Source organism: Cololabis saira, chromosome 1 (assembly GCF_033807715.1).
Source record: "Cololabis saira isolate AMF1-May2022 chromosome 1, fColSai1.1, whole genome shotgun sequence".
Classification (NCBI taxonomy): domain Eukaryota; kingdom Metazoa; phylum Chordata; class Actinopteri; order Beloniformes; family Belonidae; genus Cololabis; species Cololabis saira.
The window spans coordinates 54,751,926-54,772,409 of NC_084587.1; the positions used below are offsets into that span (position 1 = coordinate 54,751,926).

General features: G+C 42.9%; 1 protein-coding gene across 3 annotated transcripts in view; it reads left to right on the forward strand.

Annotated features, from left to right (window-relative positions):
- Positions 1 to 1,264: 1,264 nt before the first annotated feature.
- The window catches only part of socs7 (suppressor of cytokine signaling 7), a 26,258-nt gene continuing 7,038 nt past the window's right edge, over positions 1,265 to 20,484 (forward strand). For 2 of the 3 annotated variants that reach the window (XM_061727351.1, XM_061727369.1), the window contains exons 1-6: positions 1,265 to 3,281; positions 4,863 to 4,942; positions 8,995 to 9,099; positions 11,077 to 11,211; positions 11,356 to 11,501; positions 12,852 to 13,020. In XM_061727351.1, the coding sequence (XP_061583335.1) occupies positions 1,603 to 3,281; positions 4,863 to 4,942; positions 8,995 to 9,099; positions 11,077 to 11,211; positions 11,356 to 11,501; positions 12,852 to 13,020 (2,314 nt within the window). In that variant the 5' untranslated portion in view covers positions 1,265 to 1,602. The remainder of the gene's footprint in view (positions 3,282 to 4,862; positions 4,943 to 8,994; positions 9,100 to 11,076; positions 11,212 to 11,355; positions 11,502 to 12,851; positions 13,021 to 20,484) is intronic. The other variant, XM_061727360.1, reaches the window with a different exon arrangement.

The window sequence follows — 20,484 nt, forward strand, 5'->3', positions numbered from 1 at the left end:
TCTATATATCGACATATCTACATATAACCAGTACTGGAGTTGAGGGGGGGTGAGGGGGGAGGGCATCCCCCCCTGAAATAAATACAGTCCAAATCATCCCCCCTGTAAAACTGCCATCCCCCCTTTCCATCCCTTATGTCATTTCATCAATGAATGTGGTTTTACTGCTATTTCAACATTTACAGTCATCACCAGAAAAATAACTTCTTTGACCATTTTCACCTGTTTCAAGTAAATTTTCACTTGAAATAAGTAGAAAAATCTGCCAGTGGGACAAGATTTATCTTCTTATTACAAGCAAAAAAATCTTGTTCCACTGGCAGATTTTTCTACTTATTTTAAGTGAAAATCTACTTGAAACAGGTTAAATTGTGTTTTTTTTCCAGTGATGAGTCTTGTTTTAAGTGTAATGAGATTGTTTTTACTAAAATGAGACATTTAAACTAGAAATAAGACAAATATTCTTGTTAAGATTTAGAGTTTTTGCAGTGATCCATTTTACTTATCCTGTGAAGGACAGAGTCATATTGATAAGTTCAGAAAAGTGTTTTTTATTGTTGTGTTTTGATGTATTTGATGTAAGCCCAGTGGATATTTAAAGCTTACAGAAGGCTGCATTTAACTGCTGCTATGTCATTCCTGCAGTATTTCTGCGTATTTCTAAGTTTTGGTCAGTACTATTATTTGTAATATATTATATTATTTGTAATCAGCACAAATTATCTGTCCCCATATGATAAAATCCACCATCCCCCCTGATTTTTTTTTTTACAACTCGAGTACTGCATATAACTATAAATCAGTATATATTAATAGAGATATAGATACACAAACACTGTATAATACAGTGTTTATATATATTTATAATATATATATTATATATATATATATATATATATATATATATATATATATATATATATATATATATATATATATATATATATATATATATATATATATATATATATATATATATATATATACAATATACAACAAATAAAGAAAATACCTTTATGAACAACATGTGTGGGTCATATGCCATAAACTACCAATGGGTAGGTGAATTGATATTTAAATGTTATTTTTCTTTGTGCTTTTAGAATCCTGGAGAATAAGAGTCAGCTGTGAGGCTGCATGAGGTAACCAGCACAGTGATATGAGCACGGCCCAGCGGGATTTACGGCTGTCATCATCGCGCTCAGCGCGGTTATAGGCTGAGCGGGAGGGCGGGTGGGGCCTGGTGCGCTCGGAGCGGCGGACCGTGCTCGCTCACCGGACACTCTCCTGGCTCTTATTCCACTAGCCTCAAATCAGACCGCATGTCTGACCCAGGGTCGGCCTGCTGCCGGGAGCAAACTGCAGTCGTCCCCCCGATCCCCCGCAGATGGATGCTGCCCTGTCGTAGCGGAGGAGGAGGAGGAGGAGGAAGACAATCGCCTGATATTTATTTTTCGGCTTCCTCGCTGTCAGCCTGCAGCCTATTGGATAGGCAGGAGCGGTTTGGCCCTTTCTTTATTATAGTGACAAGATCCCCGCGGTTAGCTATGTGAAGAGCAGATCGCCTTGTACCCTTTCGTCTCGTGATCCTGTCGAATAATTATGAACAACGCGCAAGATATGTCGCCCGATTTTGTGTTGATGCGCCTGGTTTCCGCGGCCGAGGATGACCGCTTGGACGCAGAAAACGGGAATCTTCCACCGGGAGGAGTGGTGGCGGGGCTGGGGAAGGAGGTGCGGGCTCACAGCGGCGTCAAAGCGGGCTTGGACATCAGCCGAGATCCGCCGGCGGGCCTGGAGCATCCCGGCGGCCACCTGAACAAAGCCGGGGCGGGGGGCGGCTCTCGGCCGGCCGCGGCTGACCCCGGGGGGCCGGAGGGCCGGGGCCGGGGCCGGGCCAGCCCCCCGCAGCACACCTCCGTGGAGGCCCAGGGCTTCGACTTCAGCCCCGGCGCCGGCCTGCGGCCTCAGCTGCTCGTCTTCTCCAACATCATGCGGAACGGGGAGGTTTTAGACCTAGACCGTCTGAATAAGCCGAGGGATGTGGAGCAGAGCCCGGGATCTGGCCAGGGCTCCGGGGCCACGGACAACAACAACAGTGTTGGTGTGACAGACGCGCAGCAGCAGCAGCAGCAGCATCAGCATCAGCATCAGCATCAGCATCAGCATCAGCATCAGCATCCCCAGCATCAGCACCAGCCCCAGCATCAGCAGCAGCATCAGCCCCTGCAGGATCCAGACCCCACCGGCTCTGCGGAGGCGCAGGGCGCCGCAGAGCAGCGGCTCATCCCCCCGCCCGAGTGGCCCGGGCTGCCGGGGGGCTCCAGCCCGCTCACCGTGCTCAACTCCCCGTGGGGCTGCGGGGCCGCGGACCGGGAGGGGGCCGTGTTCGAGTTGGCCCGCCGGTTCCGGGAGCTGGGGGTCGGGGCCGTCCCCAAGATGCTGTTCAAGGCGGGGGAGCTCCCGCAGTGCTCATGCCAGGGCTCGGCCGGGGGCCGGGGGCCGCCCGGGGACGACCCCACCGAGACCAGCGACGCGCTGCTGGTGCTGGAGGGGCTGGGCAGCGGCGTGCACGGCCTGGCCCTGGACGGGTGTCCCGGGGACGGGTGTCCCGGGGGCGGGTGTCCCGGGGACGGGTGTCCCGGGGGCGGGTGTCCCGGGGACGGGCCGGAGGAGGAGCAGCGGCGCCGGGAGTTCCTGCTGCACAGGAAGAGGGAGGTGGTGACCAAGATGTCCGGGGCTTTCGCCATCAGCAGCTTCCAGGTGGAGGTGAGGAGGCAGGTGGAGGAGGTGGGACCCGGACCTGGACCTGGATCATCTGGACCGGGGCCCGGGCCGGCCGAGCCGGGCGCAGCGGCGAGCCTGCAGGGCGCACAGGTGTGCACGCTCCACGGGGACACGGCCAGCCGGCTGTCCCAGGCCGCCCACGGCCCCAGCAAGTTCCCGGGCCCCGTCCAGGACTCGCCTGGCCCCTGGGCCACCAGCCCGGCCCTGAGCCAGGCCTCCACCCCCCGGAGGAGGCCGGAGCGCTGCGCCAGCGCGCCCCGCACGCCCACCGGCCACGCCCCCGGGGCCCCCGGGCCCGAGAAGACGCTCAAAGTGCCCGGGAAGTCCAAAAAGGGCTCGCTCAAGATCCGCCTGAGCAAACTGTTCCGGACTAAGAGCTGCAGCGGCTCCAGCCACCTCCTGGACAAGAGGCCCTCGGTCACATACTCGGTGTCCTCTGCGGGGAGTCTGGTGGACATGGGGGGCGGAGCGGGGGCCGAGCAGGACGCGGACAGGTGGGCGGCTCCTTATACTCACTTACTTACTTACTTATTACTTATTACTTACTTACTTGTTACTTATTACTTATTACTTACTTACTTGTTACTTATTACTTATTACTTACTTACTTGTTACTTATTACTTATTACTTACTTACTTGTTACTTATTACTTACTTACTTACTGACTTACTCACAGGGGCCTCCAAACATTCTTCATAGGGGGGGCCCCATGGGGCCACTTCAATTCTTGGGATGGACACCAAAACTAAAAGCATCATTACAGGATTTTATTATACTGTTGGCTCAGAAATACTTAAAGAAACGCCTACTGATATACTTAGGTTGATTGTGTTACATTTAAAGTTAATAATGGTCTAATGTGCATAGACTAATAGTACTACTGTGAGTGATGGCAGATCAAGAGCGGCTTCCTGTGTCTGGTTGGCTGTGCATTTGGCCCAAATGATTTGGGATGAAATGCATGACGATAGAATCTATGTGACGGGTGTTCTGACAACTTCTGCTACCTGCCGAGAAATGCTACTTTGTGGTTCTGCGCATGCGCACAGTCGATTTTCAAAGTTTGATTGCCACGCCAATCATTTCTTGCACCATGTAAAATTGATAATATGGGATGTTGAGTATTTGATCCTTCAAAATACTACTCATGACATGAATTGCATTACACTTTGTGAACATTATACGATAAAGACAGAAAAAAAACCCAATTATATCGCTTTATTTGATATTCATTCAGTCATTCGCCTTTATTTAAGCAGGCAGGTCATTAAGAACACATTCTTATTTACAACGACGGCCTGGCAAGCGATAAGTACCACTTGGGGGAAAGGAAGTGGTTTAGGGAACACAGTAAAATTGTAGCTCTAAACAGGTAGAAAACCCTTAGGGAGCATTTTTTGGCAAAGCAGCAAAAAATGGCAGAACACCGGCAAGTGTTTTTTTTATTGAGGCAAGTGGGGTGGCCAGCACATTTGTAGGGGGGGCCGTGGCCACCCCTGGCCACCCCCTGGTGGCGCCACTGCTTACTCATCTCTCCCAGTGTCGGGAAAAGCAGTAAGAAGCGATTAGAATAACAACATACAAACAATGAGGCTGAATCTGATCAAAGTTTCAAGGAAGCTGAGAGGTATTAGTATGTAACATCATTCAGATCAAGTAGGCCCCTGACTTTAAACAAATGACACACACGCACAAGAACTCCCTCATCACTGGGCCTATATATGTTCACTCTTTCAACAGCTGCTTTCCCCTTAAAAAGTTAAGTGCTCTATGCTGCCAGATGCAAGGGTTTTTCAAACCTCTGGCTTGTCACCCTCTACGCCTCATTCCTTATAATTCACAGCAGCACACTGACTGAGGGCTACGATTAAAAAGAAGATTTCTTCAGAAGACTTGAGTGCCAGAACTAAAGGCATCAAACAAGAAAGTAAAAAGTAGAAAAAAGCCCTTCAGAATCCCAGAGTGCACTGCTCCTACTAATAAAGCCCCCTTTTCTGAAGCTCTGCAGCTGCTGCTAATACTTCTGCAAGTTTTCTGTCCTCACGTTCTTCTGCCTGCCTTGTCTGTCCTGCAGCCACAGCCAGCCCAGACTGACCCGGGCCCAAAGTGCCTTCTCCCCTGCATCCCTCTCTGCTTCCCTCTCTACTTTCACTGGTAAGGGCTGCTTCTGCTTTCTTACACTCCTCCATCGAGTCCTTTTACTGTATAAGAAAAATAATTCTGATATATGACAGCCAAACTCTCTAAAAGAGCCATTATTCATCACATAATAGTGTAATTTGTTATATATTTGACAATCTTGAGACGCAGTAAAACTCTTTTTAAATATTAAGGAGGAAAACACTCGCCTCTTTGTGTTTGAACTCATTTCTGCATATTGTTGACATTCATGTGGTCAAACTGGTGTTGTTAACCCTTTATAGGGGAGCCAGTAAAATACTAGAAATCTCAAAATGTCAACTTTAGAGGGTTATTGGAGAATATTAAAGCATCTCTATTAACATTGTCACTTTTTTTTTGTAATAACCGCAGACTGTAGTTCTTCTGAAGTGATTAAATATGCTAACTTTCCCTGTGAAGGTTAAAGAACAGTATAAAAGCTCAAATAAGTCTCCTGGAATGAACATTTTGAATTTAACAGTATACAGTGAGAATTTGATTGTTAGGTTTACTGTTGAAGATGGTGTCATCAAGACCTACGTGTAAAAGGGAAATATAATATCGTATATGAAATAACAAGAACTTGACTCCAGTAGTTTTCCATCTACGTTAATTTCCTTTGCATTTAAAAGCACCTACATATCTGTTGTCCAGTCTGTTTTTTTCTCCTGGTTAGACTTCTTTACTGAGCTCTCTGGTTATATACATTATATTTTGTTGTGTTCTTTCAACCAGAATTGTTGAAACAATGTACAAATGTGCAGTACCTTCAAGATCTGAGATCTGTTTTGCAAATGACCTGAAATGATTGTTCTCAGCAGTAAAGTGAGGGAATATTGGAGGAGTGAACCTGCACTTTAGGATCTTCTGCATCATTTTGATGAATTGAGATGACTGCGTGGAGACGGCCTGCCTCTTGTTTTGACTCGTTATTTGTACTTGAGCGTTGACGATAAAAATAGGGGGTTATTTTGTAAAACTGGAATCTGTTTACATTCCCACTGATTCAAAGCGCGGCTGAATAACGGCTCCTGGCAAAACGGTCAATCACCTCCATCCATCCATCCATCCATCCATCCATCCATCCATCCATCCATCCATCCATCCATCCATCCATCCATCCATCCATCCATCCATCAGAGGTGTCAAGTAACGAAGTACAAATACTTTGTTACCTTACTTAAGTAGAAATTTTGGTTATCTATACTTCACTGGAGTAATTATTTTTCAGACGACTTTTTACTTTTACTCCTTACATTTTCACGCAATTATCTGTACTTTTTACTCCTTACATTTTAAAAACAGCCTCGTTACTCTATTTCATTACGGCCTTTAAATAAAAACTATCCAGTTAAATTGCTCCATCCGGATAGAGTGAATTTGGTTGTGGTTGTTTCAGATGTTCTTGTCCAGTTTTGTTCTTACATCCGTTCCCTCAGATTCCTGCAACTAAACTTGGATGTACATTCCAATAAAGGTTAGGATAAATGATAACATGCCTCTGAAGTTTGACTTTTTGCACCATTACAATACTTATAGGCAACTAGTCATCATATCTCCTGCTCTCTGAAACACATGTTAATGCTCAATAGTACACATATATGCTTCTTTAATATATTTGCATTATACTAAGATACATTCATTTTCAATGGCTTTTGTCCTTAATGGCTTTTTTCCCCCTTACATTACTTTTACTTTTATACTTTAAGTAGTTTTGAAACCAGTACTTTTATACTTTTACTTGAGTAAAAAACTTGAGTTGATACTTCAACTTCTACAGGAGTATTTTTAAACTCTAGTATCTATACTTCTACCTGAGTAATGAATGTGAATACTGAAGACACCTCTACCATCCACCATCCATCCATCCATCCATCCATCCATCCATCCATCCACCCATCCATCCATCCATCCATCCATCCATCCATCCATCCATCCATCCATCCACCCATCCATCCATCCATCCACAATCACTTCAACAGTAAATATAAACCACTAAAATACAGTAATATGTTCCTTTTGCTGGTTTGAATCTCAGCTGGTTATTTCTGTGTGAACTTCACATGTTCTTCTCACTTGCATGGATTAACTCAGTTAACTACAGTGTTCTCCCACAAATAAATGCCTGGGATTGATTGGTGTTTTACAAGTATGTTAGGCGCTAGCTGTAGTGAGGACCTGAAGGTTATCTGGTTGTTTGTATTTCTGACTAACTTAATAAGATGTGCTATTAAAAGGAAGCCTTCATATGCAGTATATGTGTATTTAGTTGGCCTTCCCTCTGACTTGTAGTGCAGCAGTGAGCTGGGCTAAACATGTCATGGCCTAATCTCTCCTCTGAGCACAGAAATGAATAAGCACTTTTCCCTCCAAATGACAATCTGCTGCTTCATTCGTGGTGTTATGTGATAAAGCTCTCTTCGCTCCAAGCCCATTAGTGTTTGCTGCAGATGTAAATCTGAGCGCAAGCTTCAGTTTTAAATGCGTCTAAATGACATCATAACCCACATAGTCTTGTAGAAACGTGTACGGTTTGTGTGGAACTATTTTCTTTATCCCTATGGACCCTGAAGAAAAACTAAATACACATTTCTGAGCGCAAGATATTTGAATTTAAGTGTGAAGCTTCATTTTTGGGCTCCTTTAGGATATGGAACATTTCATTTCATACACTGGAAATGCAGGACATTATAGACACATTACAGTCCGACGGATCCAAAACCAAATCCTTTGCAATGTTCAAAAAGTCAGAAAAGTTGAAGACATGATGGTGAAAACCTGAAACAGGCCTGGATTATAAACCAAAACCAGAACAGTAGAGGAGGAAATGCTGGACAGCAATACTGTGATGACTACTAAAGTAATGTGGTTAGAAAAGAAGTCAAATCTAGTGTTTATATACAAAAAGTAACCTTGCACTTTAGTAGTTTACAACTGTGGTTTTTTTTATGGCAATAAAAATAATCTAATCTACACTGGAACACAGGGAGAAAATGAAAAGAGGAAATGTTCAACAAATCCTCCCGCGATCAAACCAAAACTCTCCTCAGACACCACATTGATCAGCTTTTTACTTTTGGACTTCTGTGGCTTGGATTGTATTCATTTTTACTTGGAGGCTCATCAGAAAAAAATAAAAACAGCTTTGGGTCTGGTCTTTTCACGTGATTTTGCATAGAGTTGGCTATAATAACTGATGTTGAAAACCCACAATCAGAAGATTGATCATTGGAGGGTTTGAAAGTCTACTCCACCTCTGTGTGAGCCGAGCAGCCGCGGCCCCAGAGGACGGAGGATTTAGGACAGAACACTCGCTAAAAGTGATGAGAAGGATTGTAGCTTAGCTGGCCAAAGTTATTTGCTGACTTGTTAAGAACCACAACCTCCAAAAAAGCTGGGAAGGACGTTGTGGCGTCCCACATTGCTCATGTTTAAGTTTAGCAGAGGAATTTTTTGCACTTTGTCTCGTTTAATGAACACATCCTCCACAGCCACCAATTAGACCGCTACATTAAAGCTGCACCTTGCCACGTTTCTCACCCCGTATTAACAAGGATGAGTTACTGGAAATCTCTGGGACATCAAAACACTTAAGTTTTGCACATGGTGAACTCATGCATAACCTAGCAGGTCTGTGAAGTCTCGCAACCAGAGAAAAGGGAAGCTATAGAGATGATTGAGCCTGAGGTTTTATGTACCAGTCCAGTTTTCTCTGCTGTTTAGTCACAGCGGGGATTTGGCTCTTTAACGTTTGATTTTGTTTCTTTGCCTGCCAGTAACCAACTGCAGAATTTCACTTTTAGTAAACAGAGAATCTGCAGCATTTCAATTAGCCAGGATGGGCTGCTCTTCTTTATTGCAGTGATTTGGGCTGATTAGTTGGGTGTAATTTTCCATAAACATCCTGCCTGGTGCAGCTTTAATAGCACTCTGCAGCAGCGGCTTTACAGCACGCAAACACAGATCCAGACTTGTTTCCCATACTGTCTGTTGTTTGCTGCTCTCTAAAAACCCTCCGCTCCTATGTGCCATGTTTCTGATTTCAGGTGAGACTGTTTCTCTGGTGGACGTGGATATTTCGCGGCGGGGGACGATCACGCCACACCCTCCCACTCCTCCCCCTCCTCCACGTCGAAGTCTCAGCCTCTTAGGTACCTTTCTCTCCCCGTTTGCCTTTACATTTCTTCTGGTCCCCTTCATGCAAGTCCGCATGCAAACGCAGCCCCTGCAGTGGAAGCCTCTCTCAGCGTCCGGGCGCTGAGCGCTTTACTCTTTGCAGCCTAAATGGAAGAGGAACCGTGGAGATTTCTCTTAATATCTCTGTCACATTCAGATGCTCGTTCTGTATTCTGTTGTACGTTTCCGGGAAACTCAGTTGGAGACAAGAGGTTGTAATCTTCTGTAATCTGATTGGAGGAGCTTTGAAAAGTCAGCAGCGAATTACAGATTTAATTTGAAATCTGGATGCAATGACACAGTTGATGCTACGATAACAAACACACGCTCACAGGCAGGATACGTACTGTAACAGGGAAAACATTTTAGCCTCTTGTTTTTATTAATTTGTAAGGACTTGATTGCCTGTTTGTACTTCCAAACAATAATGCAACAATTTGTAGTCACTGATAAATAAGTAAGAATATAATCCTGGGAGGATTTATTATTCACATTCCTATAAGTAAGAGCCTCTCCTCTTGTTTGATGGCCATTTCATGACCTTTTAAATGCAGCTTTGTGCTGCGAGCCAGTGTTATTTAATGACCCACATATGTCTTACATTTAATCATCTTCTGGTTCCCTTAAAACAAAAGCATTTGCATCTGCTATTCTGCATTTTGGTTTTTTTATATTGACGTTTTCCTGGGCTCTTGAAGACAGTTGAAATCCCAAATATCATTTAATTTATGAAAAGCGTGAGCGTGGTTTTGGCCCGGGAGGAGGAGGCAGAGCATCTGGGGCTCTTGTGAGCGCAGTAGGTGTACGTGTGACTGAGTCAAAATAAATTACATGCGTCTGTGTTTGTGGACGTGAAGGAACAGCATATCAGCCTCTCAACACACGCTGCTTGTTTATGGGAGGCATTTATTCTTGCTTCCGGTCTTTTCACACGATGATGATAAATAGTTTGATTTTGGAGGCTGAATGCCAGTGTTGATGGCAGCGTTTCACTTTGATGTGATAATTCACGACCCAAACAGAGTCTGGTTAGTAAACGCTACGAGTGAAGTGGGTTCAGGTGACGGAGAATCTTTGCCCGATGTAGGGCTGGGCGATATGGAACAAAAGTCATATCTGGATATTTTCTGGATACTCGATATATATCGATATTTTTTCTGTGCCATAATTGGGGTTTCCCCCAAAGCATTATAGCATAGCATCTCTGTTTGCATCTCTGTTAGCATCTCTGTTAGCATCTCTGTTAGCTTCTCTGTTAGCTTAATTTTTTTCTGAGGCAAACCCTTAAAAAAACAGTCAGCTTTAATACAAAGCCTCGTGCCAAATGTCACACAGGTTCCTTTATTAACAGAGGTCTGCACAATATCAAAATGTATAAAACAAATAAAATAAAAATAAACTGCCTGCATATATAGAATAAAAATGCTTCTTGAATAAAATAAAACAAATATCCCTTTCCTGCATAACAATTAAATTAAAATACACTGTGCAATTAATACAATGTAGACAGTAACAGGCAGACTTTTCCACTGAGGTTGACAGTTGTGTAAATAACAAAACATTTGTGCAAATCTCAAATAAAACATTCAAGTCAATTTGTCACAAAATAAGCTATATCAAAATCATAAAAAAAATATATATATTTTTTTTTCTTTTTAAATCGATATAAACGATATTGTCTCGTACCATATTGCGTTTGAAAATATATCGATATATATTAAAATCTCGCCTAATCGCCCAGCCCTAGCCCGATGATGACTTTCCTTCCGTTATCTCTCCTAACTGTTACCTTTTTGCCCTGTCTCTGCACCTTTTCTTAACCCCTCCCCTGCCCTCTTCTTTCCCCCCTTCCCTCCCGCTGTCTTTGCCTCCTCCTCCTTGTCATCTTACTTCCTCTGGCTTATTTCCCTCTTCCTCCCATCTCCTCTCCTTCCCCGCTGTCTTTCCTCCAGATGACATAGCCGGGCCTCAGCCCGGGTCTTTCCTAGTGAGCGTGATGGGGGCGTCCCTGCAGTCCCTCCCCCTGCCTCTCCCACCTCCTCCTCCTCCCTCCCACACCACTATCCAGCACAGTCTCAGCCTCAATGGTAAGACGTGTGTGGGACGGCTGATGGGGAAGCATCACACATTGTGACCTCATTTCACCACACTTTGATGTGAATACACGTAGTTCACAGGTGGATTATTGCTAAACATGCTTCATTTTTTTACCTTTACAATCTCTGATTCAGACGCTTTTCTCCGGGCCCTTCCTCACTCGAACCCGTCGGCGGCGGACGCCCTGCCCCCGAGCAGACAGGCCCCGGCCCCGGTGCTGTGTGCCCTCCGCCGGTCTGAGGCCAGCAACTTCACCGCCAGTCTGAGGGAGCTGGAGAAGGTGAGACTGTTGGTTCATGTACATGAAAAACTACAGCGTTTCTTCTTTAGTAAATTAATTCAAGTGACTCCCTTATATTTTGATTTGATTATTTTATTACGGCATGCAATAGTTAATAAGGCTTTATCTTGGATTCATTTCTTTGTTCGGTGGCTGACGTTTCTGTCTGTTGTGTCCTGAATACCTGTGCTCACGCTTTATTCTTGCTTGTTAATTAGAGGAAGAAGGTCACATTTTTAGTGCTGTGTTTTCAAGCGCTAATAGTCTGCCTTTAAGGAAACATATCTGCTAAATTGTAAAAATAAATGCAATTCCAATAGGAATTAAAGCTGCAAGCAGCGATGAACGGGCCCTCGCGTGTGCAATTTTCACCCATAAAGATCAAGGACTCAAAACTAAGTCCGACGACACCACCCATGACTCTTTATGTCAAACCCTTAAAAAAATATGGCAGAAAATAGGAACTATTAAATATCGACCAATCAGAAGAAGGGGCGGGGATAATTTGCACCAATTAAGGTGAAGGAGTCAAAACCGAGTCCGATGACTCCACCCACGACTCTTTATGTCAAACCATTCAAAAGTTATGGCAGAAAGTAGGAACTATCAAATATGGACCAATCAGATGAAGGGGGGCGCGCTTTTTGGCGTCTAGCGTCACCACGGTAACGCTTTTGAAAGAGAAAAGTAATGCACATTGTCACAGGATGGAGACGCACATTTTGATGTATAACACACTTGGGGGCACATAAATTGCGCCAAAATGACACGATTAATTCAAAATGGCCGACTTCCTGTTCGGTTTCGGCCATGGCGCCAAGAGACTTTTCTTTAAGTTGCGACATGATACAGGTGTGTACCGATTTTCGTGCATGTACGTCAAACCGTATTGTGGGGCTTGAGGCACAAAGTTTTCTAGGGGGCGCTGTTGAGCCATTTTGGCACGGCCATTAATGCAAACCATTAAATATCAAATTTTTTCACCAGGCCTGGCTTGGTGCAAAATTTGGTGACTTTTGGGGCACGTTTAGGTGGAAAAAAGGCCCTCATTTCGTCGTAAGAAAATTAAAAACAACGAGAACGAGAGCAATTCCTACAGATACATGAGGGCCTTTGCACTGTAAGTGCTCGGGCCCTAATTAGTTATGAATGAAAACCAAGCAATGACAGGGGTGTAGCTTTAAACAGTAACAAGTCCTGGAAGCAGTAGATGCAAAGAAAGATGGAGAACTCCTGCTTGGTTGGGCAGCTGTGGGATTTCCAAAACCGATCAACCTTTTTCCACAACACATTCACACCACTAATGCCCACTGTGTTCCTGATCACTGTATTGATGGTCTCTGGCTACAGTGCGGCTGGTACTGGGGTCCTATGAACTGGGAAGACGCAGAGATGAAGCTGAAGGGGAAACCGGACGGATCCTTCCTGGTCCGAGACAGTTCAGACCCTCGATACATCCTGAGCCTGAGTTTCAGATCGCAGGGAGTCACGCATCACACTCGCATGGAGCACTATAGAGGTGAGGCGCACTCACACACACATGCACATCTTTAGTTGCATTGATTTTTGAACAAGGACAGCAGACATGGAATGTGTTTCTCAAGTATCTCCAAAAAGGTCATGACTTCATGAAACACAATAACAATAGCTTTTCTGGTATATTATTGCTCTGTCCAGGGGCGTCACTAGGTTTTAAGGACAGGGGGGGCTTAGCCCCCAAGATATGAGCGAACGTACCACACGAGCACAAGCTTTTCCTTGCAACAACACTGTCCTTATGTGTTTGTGCCATCTCATGCATGCCAAAGATGACTAAGGTTTTCTTCCAGTTCTTGCAACCACTACTTACCAAACTATAATGTTTGATGTTTTTGCCAAACACTCTGCATGGTTGACAGAATATTCTAACCAGTTGTGTTACAGGTCCATATTCAGTACTCGAGTTGTAAAAAAGAATCAGGGGGGATGGTGGATTTGATCATATGGGGACAGATAATTTGTGCTGATTACAAATAATATAATATATTACAAATAATAGCAGTGACCAAAACACCTGCAGAAATACTGCAGGAATGACATAGCAGCAGTTAAATGCAGCCTTCTGTAAGCTTTAAATATCAACTGGGCTTACATCAAATACATCAAAACACAACAATAAAATACACTTTTCTGAACTTATCAATATGACTCTGTCCTTCACAGGATAAGTAAAATGGATCACTGCAAAAACTCAAAATCTTAACAAGAATATTTGTCTTATTTCTAGTTAAAATGTCTCATTTTAGTAAAAAAAAATCTCATTACACTTAAAGGTATTGTGACATACCGGTAATTTTTAACATGCTTTTAACACTATTAAAAGTCTTGGCCAATATCCCTCAAATGTGTCTAAAAGGTTGTAACAAGAAAAACTTCACTCCAGTACTCCATGCCTGGCTTTTTTTATGACGGTGTTTTTTGCGCAGTGAAAAACGCGTCCTTTTCCCCCTTTCCTGTCAATCATTGCCCCGCTCCTCCTCCCAACCCCCCCCCATCCTCCACTCCTCCTCTCCCCCAAACTCCCGCACACAGCAGACAGTGGATCAATGGTATGTGATTTTGTCTTGCACACCGTCCACGGGCTGAGCCTCAATCAGAAGGACTCAGGCCCCCGACCGACACCGGGCAAGCGGTCTTCCATACGCCACATTTCCCACGCCCGCCGCTCGGACGGGGATTCGGCGCTGAGCTCTTCCCTCTTCGCTCGCCGCTACTGAGGGAATTCTTGTTAGTTTCTTTTCCTCCGCTTAGTAATATTCAGCGGGTTGTCTCGTCTGATCTGAGGTCGTAGGCGAAAAAAAAAGCAGAGCGCGGGTGGAGAGGAGAGAGGCGGTGGCCGTCTCTCTCCCTCCAGCCCGCGGCTCAGTGCTGATGGGCAGGGAGCTGGGTGGAGGGGGCGGTGATTTACTGGGTCTATACGTAACGGTCCGCCACCCAACCAGATGCGCCGTTTTTGCATAATTATGCGGAAATTCCCAGAAAGCACACAATACACTGAATGTTAAAAGTTCGTTTTTTTTGGGTGTAATTGATGTCAAGACACCCAACTAAACACAAAAAATCAAGAAAAATGTGTTTTTCATGTCACAATCCCTTTAAAACAAGACTCATCCCTAAAAAAAAACAATTTTCAGCTGTTTCAAGTAGATTTTCACTTGAAATAATTAGAAAAATCTGCCAGTGGAACAACATTTTTTTTTCTTGTAATGAGAAGATAAATCTTGTCCCACTGCAAGATTTTCCTACTTATTTCAAGTGAAAATGTACCTGAAACAGGTGAAAATTGTCAAATAAGTTATTTTTCTGCTGTTATTTTTCTGGCGTTGACTCTAAATGTTGAAATAGCAGTAAAACCACATTCATTGATGAAATGACATAAGGGATGGAAAGGGGGGATGGCAGTTTGACAGGGGGGATGATTTGGACCGTTTTTATTCCAGGGGGGGGTGCCTTCCCCCCCTCATCCCCCCCTCATCCCCCCTCAACTCCAGTACTGTTCATAGGGATGGAGGAGTGATTATTATTAGTGTATTATTATTATTTCCACTGATGATAACCACACCTTGAATGAGATTAGTTCGATTTTTCAGAGCTAAAACTTGACAGAAATCAACATTATGCTAACAGTTTAACTTAGTGTGCTAGCCAGGTTTTTATTTATCAAAATGGGGAGCACCTGGTTCATTAGTTACATGGGACTCTCTGCTGTTAGCTGGAGCTAACTAATTGTTACTACCAGCAGTGATGAAGACTTACTTTCTTGACAAACCTAAGTATATCCATGTTGTCTGGCTGTGTGCAGCAGTAGCTAGTGTGTCCGTATCTAGATGCAGCGGAGTGTAAAGTGGCGTTGAAAACGTGGACTGGATTTTCAGTAATGAGGGCGTTCTCTATGAAAAACTGGAACGGATTGGGTAACGAAGCACTGACGCTACCTTAGATTTATGATCATATTTAAGTGAATAGTGACAGGTTTATATTATTATTTATTTGAAATAATATTCGTGCGTCTTTATATTGAATTGGTCTGCATTTTTTGTAAAAAAAAAAAATAGAATAAAAAAAAACAAAAAAAACACCAAATTATTTAGGGGGCCTTAAGAATATTTTAGGGGGGCTTCAGCCCCCCTAAAATAGGCCTAACGACGCCACTGGCTCTGTCATCACACTTAAATAGCAACAGTATGCTGTCCGTACAGGACAGTTTAGCCTTTGCAGGGGTCAAGCATTATTATGAGTTTGGGCTGAATTGGATCACAAGTTAAGCACACTGAATTCACACCATCTATCATAAAGATGTTTAAAATTGACATGTAAACAGCATTCCTTCATAATCTAGCAAGATGCTTTTAAAATAAGCCGTGAGGCAAGTTAGTTCCAGTCACCATTTAAAATGTTGGATGTAAATATGTAAATGGGTCAATGACGTGACGCCTATATTTCTGAAAAACAGATTTTTTTTCAATTCAAAAAAGGTTTAAATGGATAAAAAAATACCATATATATGACCTTCCTGTCCCACATATGGACTCATTTGAATTAAAAAAAAAACAACTAGTTATTTGGGATTTTGTTGTTGTTTTAAGCGTCATAATGTCATGTGGTGCGACCGTCCAACCAGGACTCTTGTTTTGAAAACCTTTTTTTGAAATCACTCTAAATGTATTTAAATCAACTTCTGTCCTATTTGGCATGATTTCAGAAGTGCCTTGTAGTGTATAAGATTGCAACACATTTATATTTATATTTCCATCATAATATACAAACAAAGTTGTCCATTTTATGAAATATCATGTCGCGCGACCATTAAAAAAACAACCATTTTTGTATAATACTGAAAACTTGTAAAAAAAGATGTCAAGATGTTAAGGAAATTAAGTTATTTTAATATGAATCATGGTTGCACATATGACCTTTTTTAAGGCTAGTGCCAATTCATCTTGACAAAAACTCTCTAATTTAAAATCTTCATATGAATTTATGTGTACACAACATTCTTAATGTTTGAACTACTGCAATAGATATTCTTTTTTTTATTATTTTAAAATTGACCTGTTGAAAATCCTTATTCGTCATTGACCCATATATATATATAAAGTTCTTCCTAAAATGATGATGTGCATATGTCCATCGAGCGCGCCATCATGCACTCCAAGAACGGTAAATTCCTTTATTTCCTTTGCTCCAGAGTTCCAGGTAAACATGTACACATGGGTCGTCCAATGATCGGAAGGTCGGCGGTTCGAATCCCGCTCTGTCCCAGTTTGCTGTCGTAGTGTCCTTGGGCAAGACACCTTACCCATCTTGCCCCGTGTGAATGTGTGAATGTGTTTGAATGTGTATGAATGTTGGTGGTGGTCGGAGGGGCCGTTAGGCGCGATATGGCAGCCACGCTTCCGTCAGTCTGCCCCAGGGCAGCTGTGGCTACAAACGTAGCTACCACCACTGGTGAGAATGTGTATGAATGAATAATGATCTCTGTAAAGCGCTCTGGGTGCCTAGAAGAGCGCTATATAAATCCAAGTCATTATTATTACAGACTGGATGTGATGTACATATGTCATATACTCCTGTGACTGTAAACAGGGCGAAGCGGGTACAGAAAAACAGACGGGTGACAGTTTTACATGCTGCTAAACTCAGGATTGCTGGGATTTTGGAGTCCAGAATTTGTAGCAATTGTACAGCTTTTGAGTTTTTGTGAGACTGCAGTGTTTCGTGCCAAATATCCACCAGAACTGATGTAAAATATCCCATTGGTCTTCACAGAGATAGAAAGCACAGTTTGAAAAGCACACTGAAACACCGTCTTAACGTAGCGCCATATGCTGGTCAGGGAACACTTCCAGCTGTAGTACTGACACACCACATGTTCAGTGTGAGAGCATTACCACAACCAGTCCTGTACAATAATCCTGCAAACTGACTGCGCACGAGACAGAAATGAGCATGCACATACAGCCGTGCTTCACTGCTCTTTACCTACAGGTCACTTTGTCTACACCGCAATCACAGAGATTTACAGACACGAGGGGCTGTCCATTTTTAGAGACCCTCAGGAGATGCACCGAGGCCCAGAGAACCACCGTTCCTTTATTGAAGAGCTACAACAATATATTTGTGAATATTGTTGCAATGTCGAAGACCTGACGGTAGATCAAATTTACCGTCCACGAGGGAAATCTTTCAGCGATATTGCCTCACAGAACAAACACGACAGAAAGTGCCAAACATCAAAATGTGTACAGTTTCATGTAGTCAACAAATCAATATAAAAAAGCAGATGTAAATAAAAAGAGTCATAAGGGAGAGAAATTGATGAGAAACCAATAAAAGAGGAAGAACTTTAATGAAATAATGGAAGCAGCTCCAATATTACCTGTGGTGCTGACTGTAGAGTTTAACTAACAGATGTAGAGGGACGGCTGACGAGGCTCACAGGGACACGCGTCTACGGGGGGTTTAATACGTCTTGCAAGCAGACACCTAAAAGAGATCAGCGCGGCAGTTTCACATTATCTTGGACATCAGTCTGAGTCAGATTGTGGCCTCAGGACCGATGAGTCATCTGCCCGACCAAAAGCGCTTTCAGGCTGAAGCGAATTCCACTGAGAGATGCAAATGAAGCCAAATTAGTTTCAGTCAGTGGCAAATTGAGATGAAGTCATGCTCAGAGGTGTCTGATATGTTCCAGCTGGTGTGACAAAAATGTGCTCATCGCCAGGAAGCTGTGATGTGTCATAATTAGGTGACCGTCAAAACTACTTTTCAAACATATGCACAATAAGGAGAAGCGGAAATTGGCTTCATTATTTTTTTTTCCACAGGAAGAGGATGATTGGGGTTTGATTCTGAAGGATGCTTCATCAGGACTTGCTTTATGCTAGGCTGTTTAGCCGTGGCAATGGGAGAAATGAAGGTTCATTCAGCTTTGTTTATTCCAAAAGTCTGGGTGATATCAAGATCACTGCATGAGAATCAATCACTCCAAACCACCTCAGCACACGCTGTCAATAGCCGTCAAATGTGTACAAACATTATTAGCAATATTAGAGAAACTTGAACTCCTCATCTCGTGGAGGTTTGAGTTGCTGCACCTGCAAACATTTAAGTAATCACAATTAAACTGATGAATAATTTCCACCAACATGATGGTATCATCATAGGTGCATCCCACTCAGAGCTGGTAGTAACGAGTTACATTTACTCCGTTACATTTACTACAGTCCGTTCTGGGACATTTCGCACTTTTAGGAGTAGTTGAAGAAGAAACTGTTACTCTTTCTCCGCTACATTAGGCTACGTTGAGCTGTTACTTTTCTTTTATCCCTTTTATCCACGTACGCGTCAATCTCATGACATCACTGGGTGATTCTTTGGGGAAAATGTTTGAGTCTGTGTATATGTGACAAAACATGCAAAAACAAACACACACACACACACAGAGTTTCTATGAGTTCATGGGCCTTTTTCTAGTTCTGCCTGGTTAAAAAAGAAAAGTACAAAAGGCTTGAAATTTTGTGCTACTTGTGCTTAATTAATTTTTTTATTCTGTTATTATTTTATTTATTTTATTATGTATTAAAGTACTTTAATTTACTTTAGGATAATTTTAATTTAAGCTATTTTTTATTTTTTATTAATTTTAATTTAATTATTATTAATTTTTAATTTTAATTTTAATTTTAATTAATTAGATGATTATTTTGTAATTTTGTCTGTTTTTTATGGTTGTGTTAAAAATATAAATCAGACGTTACTCAACAGTTACTCAGTACTTGAGTAGTTTTTCACCAAGTACTTTTTTACTTTTACTGAAGTAATTATTTGGATGACTACTTTTTACTTCTACTTGAGTCCTATTATTCTGAAGTAACAGTACTTTTACTTGAGTACAATTTTTGGCTCCTTTACCCACCTCTGATCACACTGTTACATCTAGGTCCTTTTCCATAGGCCAATCAGAATCAAGGTCTAAATCTGGGTCAGATTGTTGTAGGAGAGTTGACTCTTAAGGCTGATTTATGGTTCCGCGTTACACCAACGCAGAGCCTACGGCGTAGGGTACGCGACGAGCGGCCGTACCTTGCACGTCGCCGCGTACCATACGCCGTACCCTACGGCGTAGGGTACGCCACGAGCGGCCGTACCTTGCACGTCGCCGCGTACCATACGCCGTACCCTACGGCGTAGGCTCTGCGTCGATTTAACGCAGAACCATAATTCAGGCTTTATATGAAACATTAACTTTTAAATACATCCCTATCAGAGAAATGGAATCCCCCCTCTTCATTAAGAAATCTAATTTTGCTTCTTTTTTTTTCAACATTCTTATATAATTTTCCCTAAAAAATGTAATAAAATTAATGGCATGAGCACAAAAAACTCACTAGTAAGTGCTCTGGCTTTATCTGAGCCTGAGATCACTGAGGTGTGGACACGGAGGATATAAGCTCCCGACCGACTATTTCAATTCCCAACATACACGTCAATCACACTGAGATCCGTGCTGCATGCGAGCCACAAGTTTTGTCTCTCTGAAAGAAAAGTTTTAATGCTGTTTGCTCTTCGACAAGATGCGTCCCCACTTAGAAAAATGATGATCACCCAACCTACTGCATTGATGGAATGAGAAAAGTGAAAAATTAAAATGTACATTTGTACATTTGGTGTAGAGTTGATGACTGTGGTCTCATTGGTCCTTTAACTAACATGCAAATGAGGTGATTGATCATGAAAAATGCTGCTTTTCTTAATGCAGTCGTCTATACATGTTTATATGACTTATACTGTCTTTTCTTTGTTTTTTTGTTTTCTTGCTTTTCTGTCACTAAATCCAATTTCCTTTACCCATTTCCAACACTATGGTCAGAGGCGTGGACTCCATATCTGCTGATTGCTTTTTTTATTCTCTTTTGTTGTGTATTCTCTTTTTTCGGGGGAT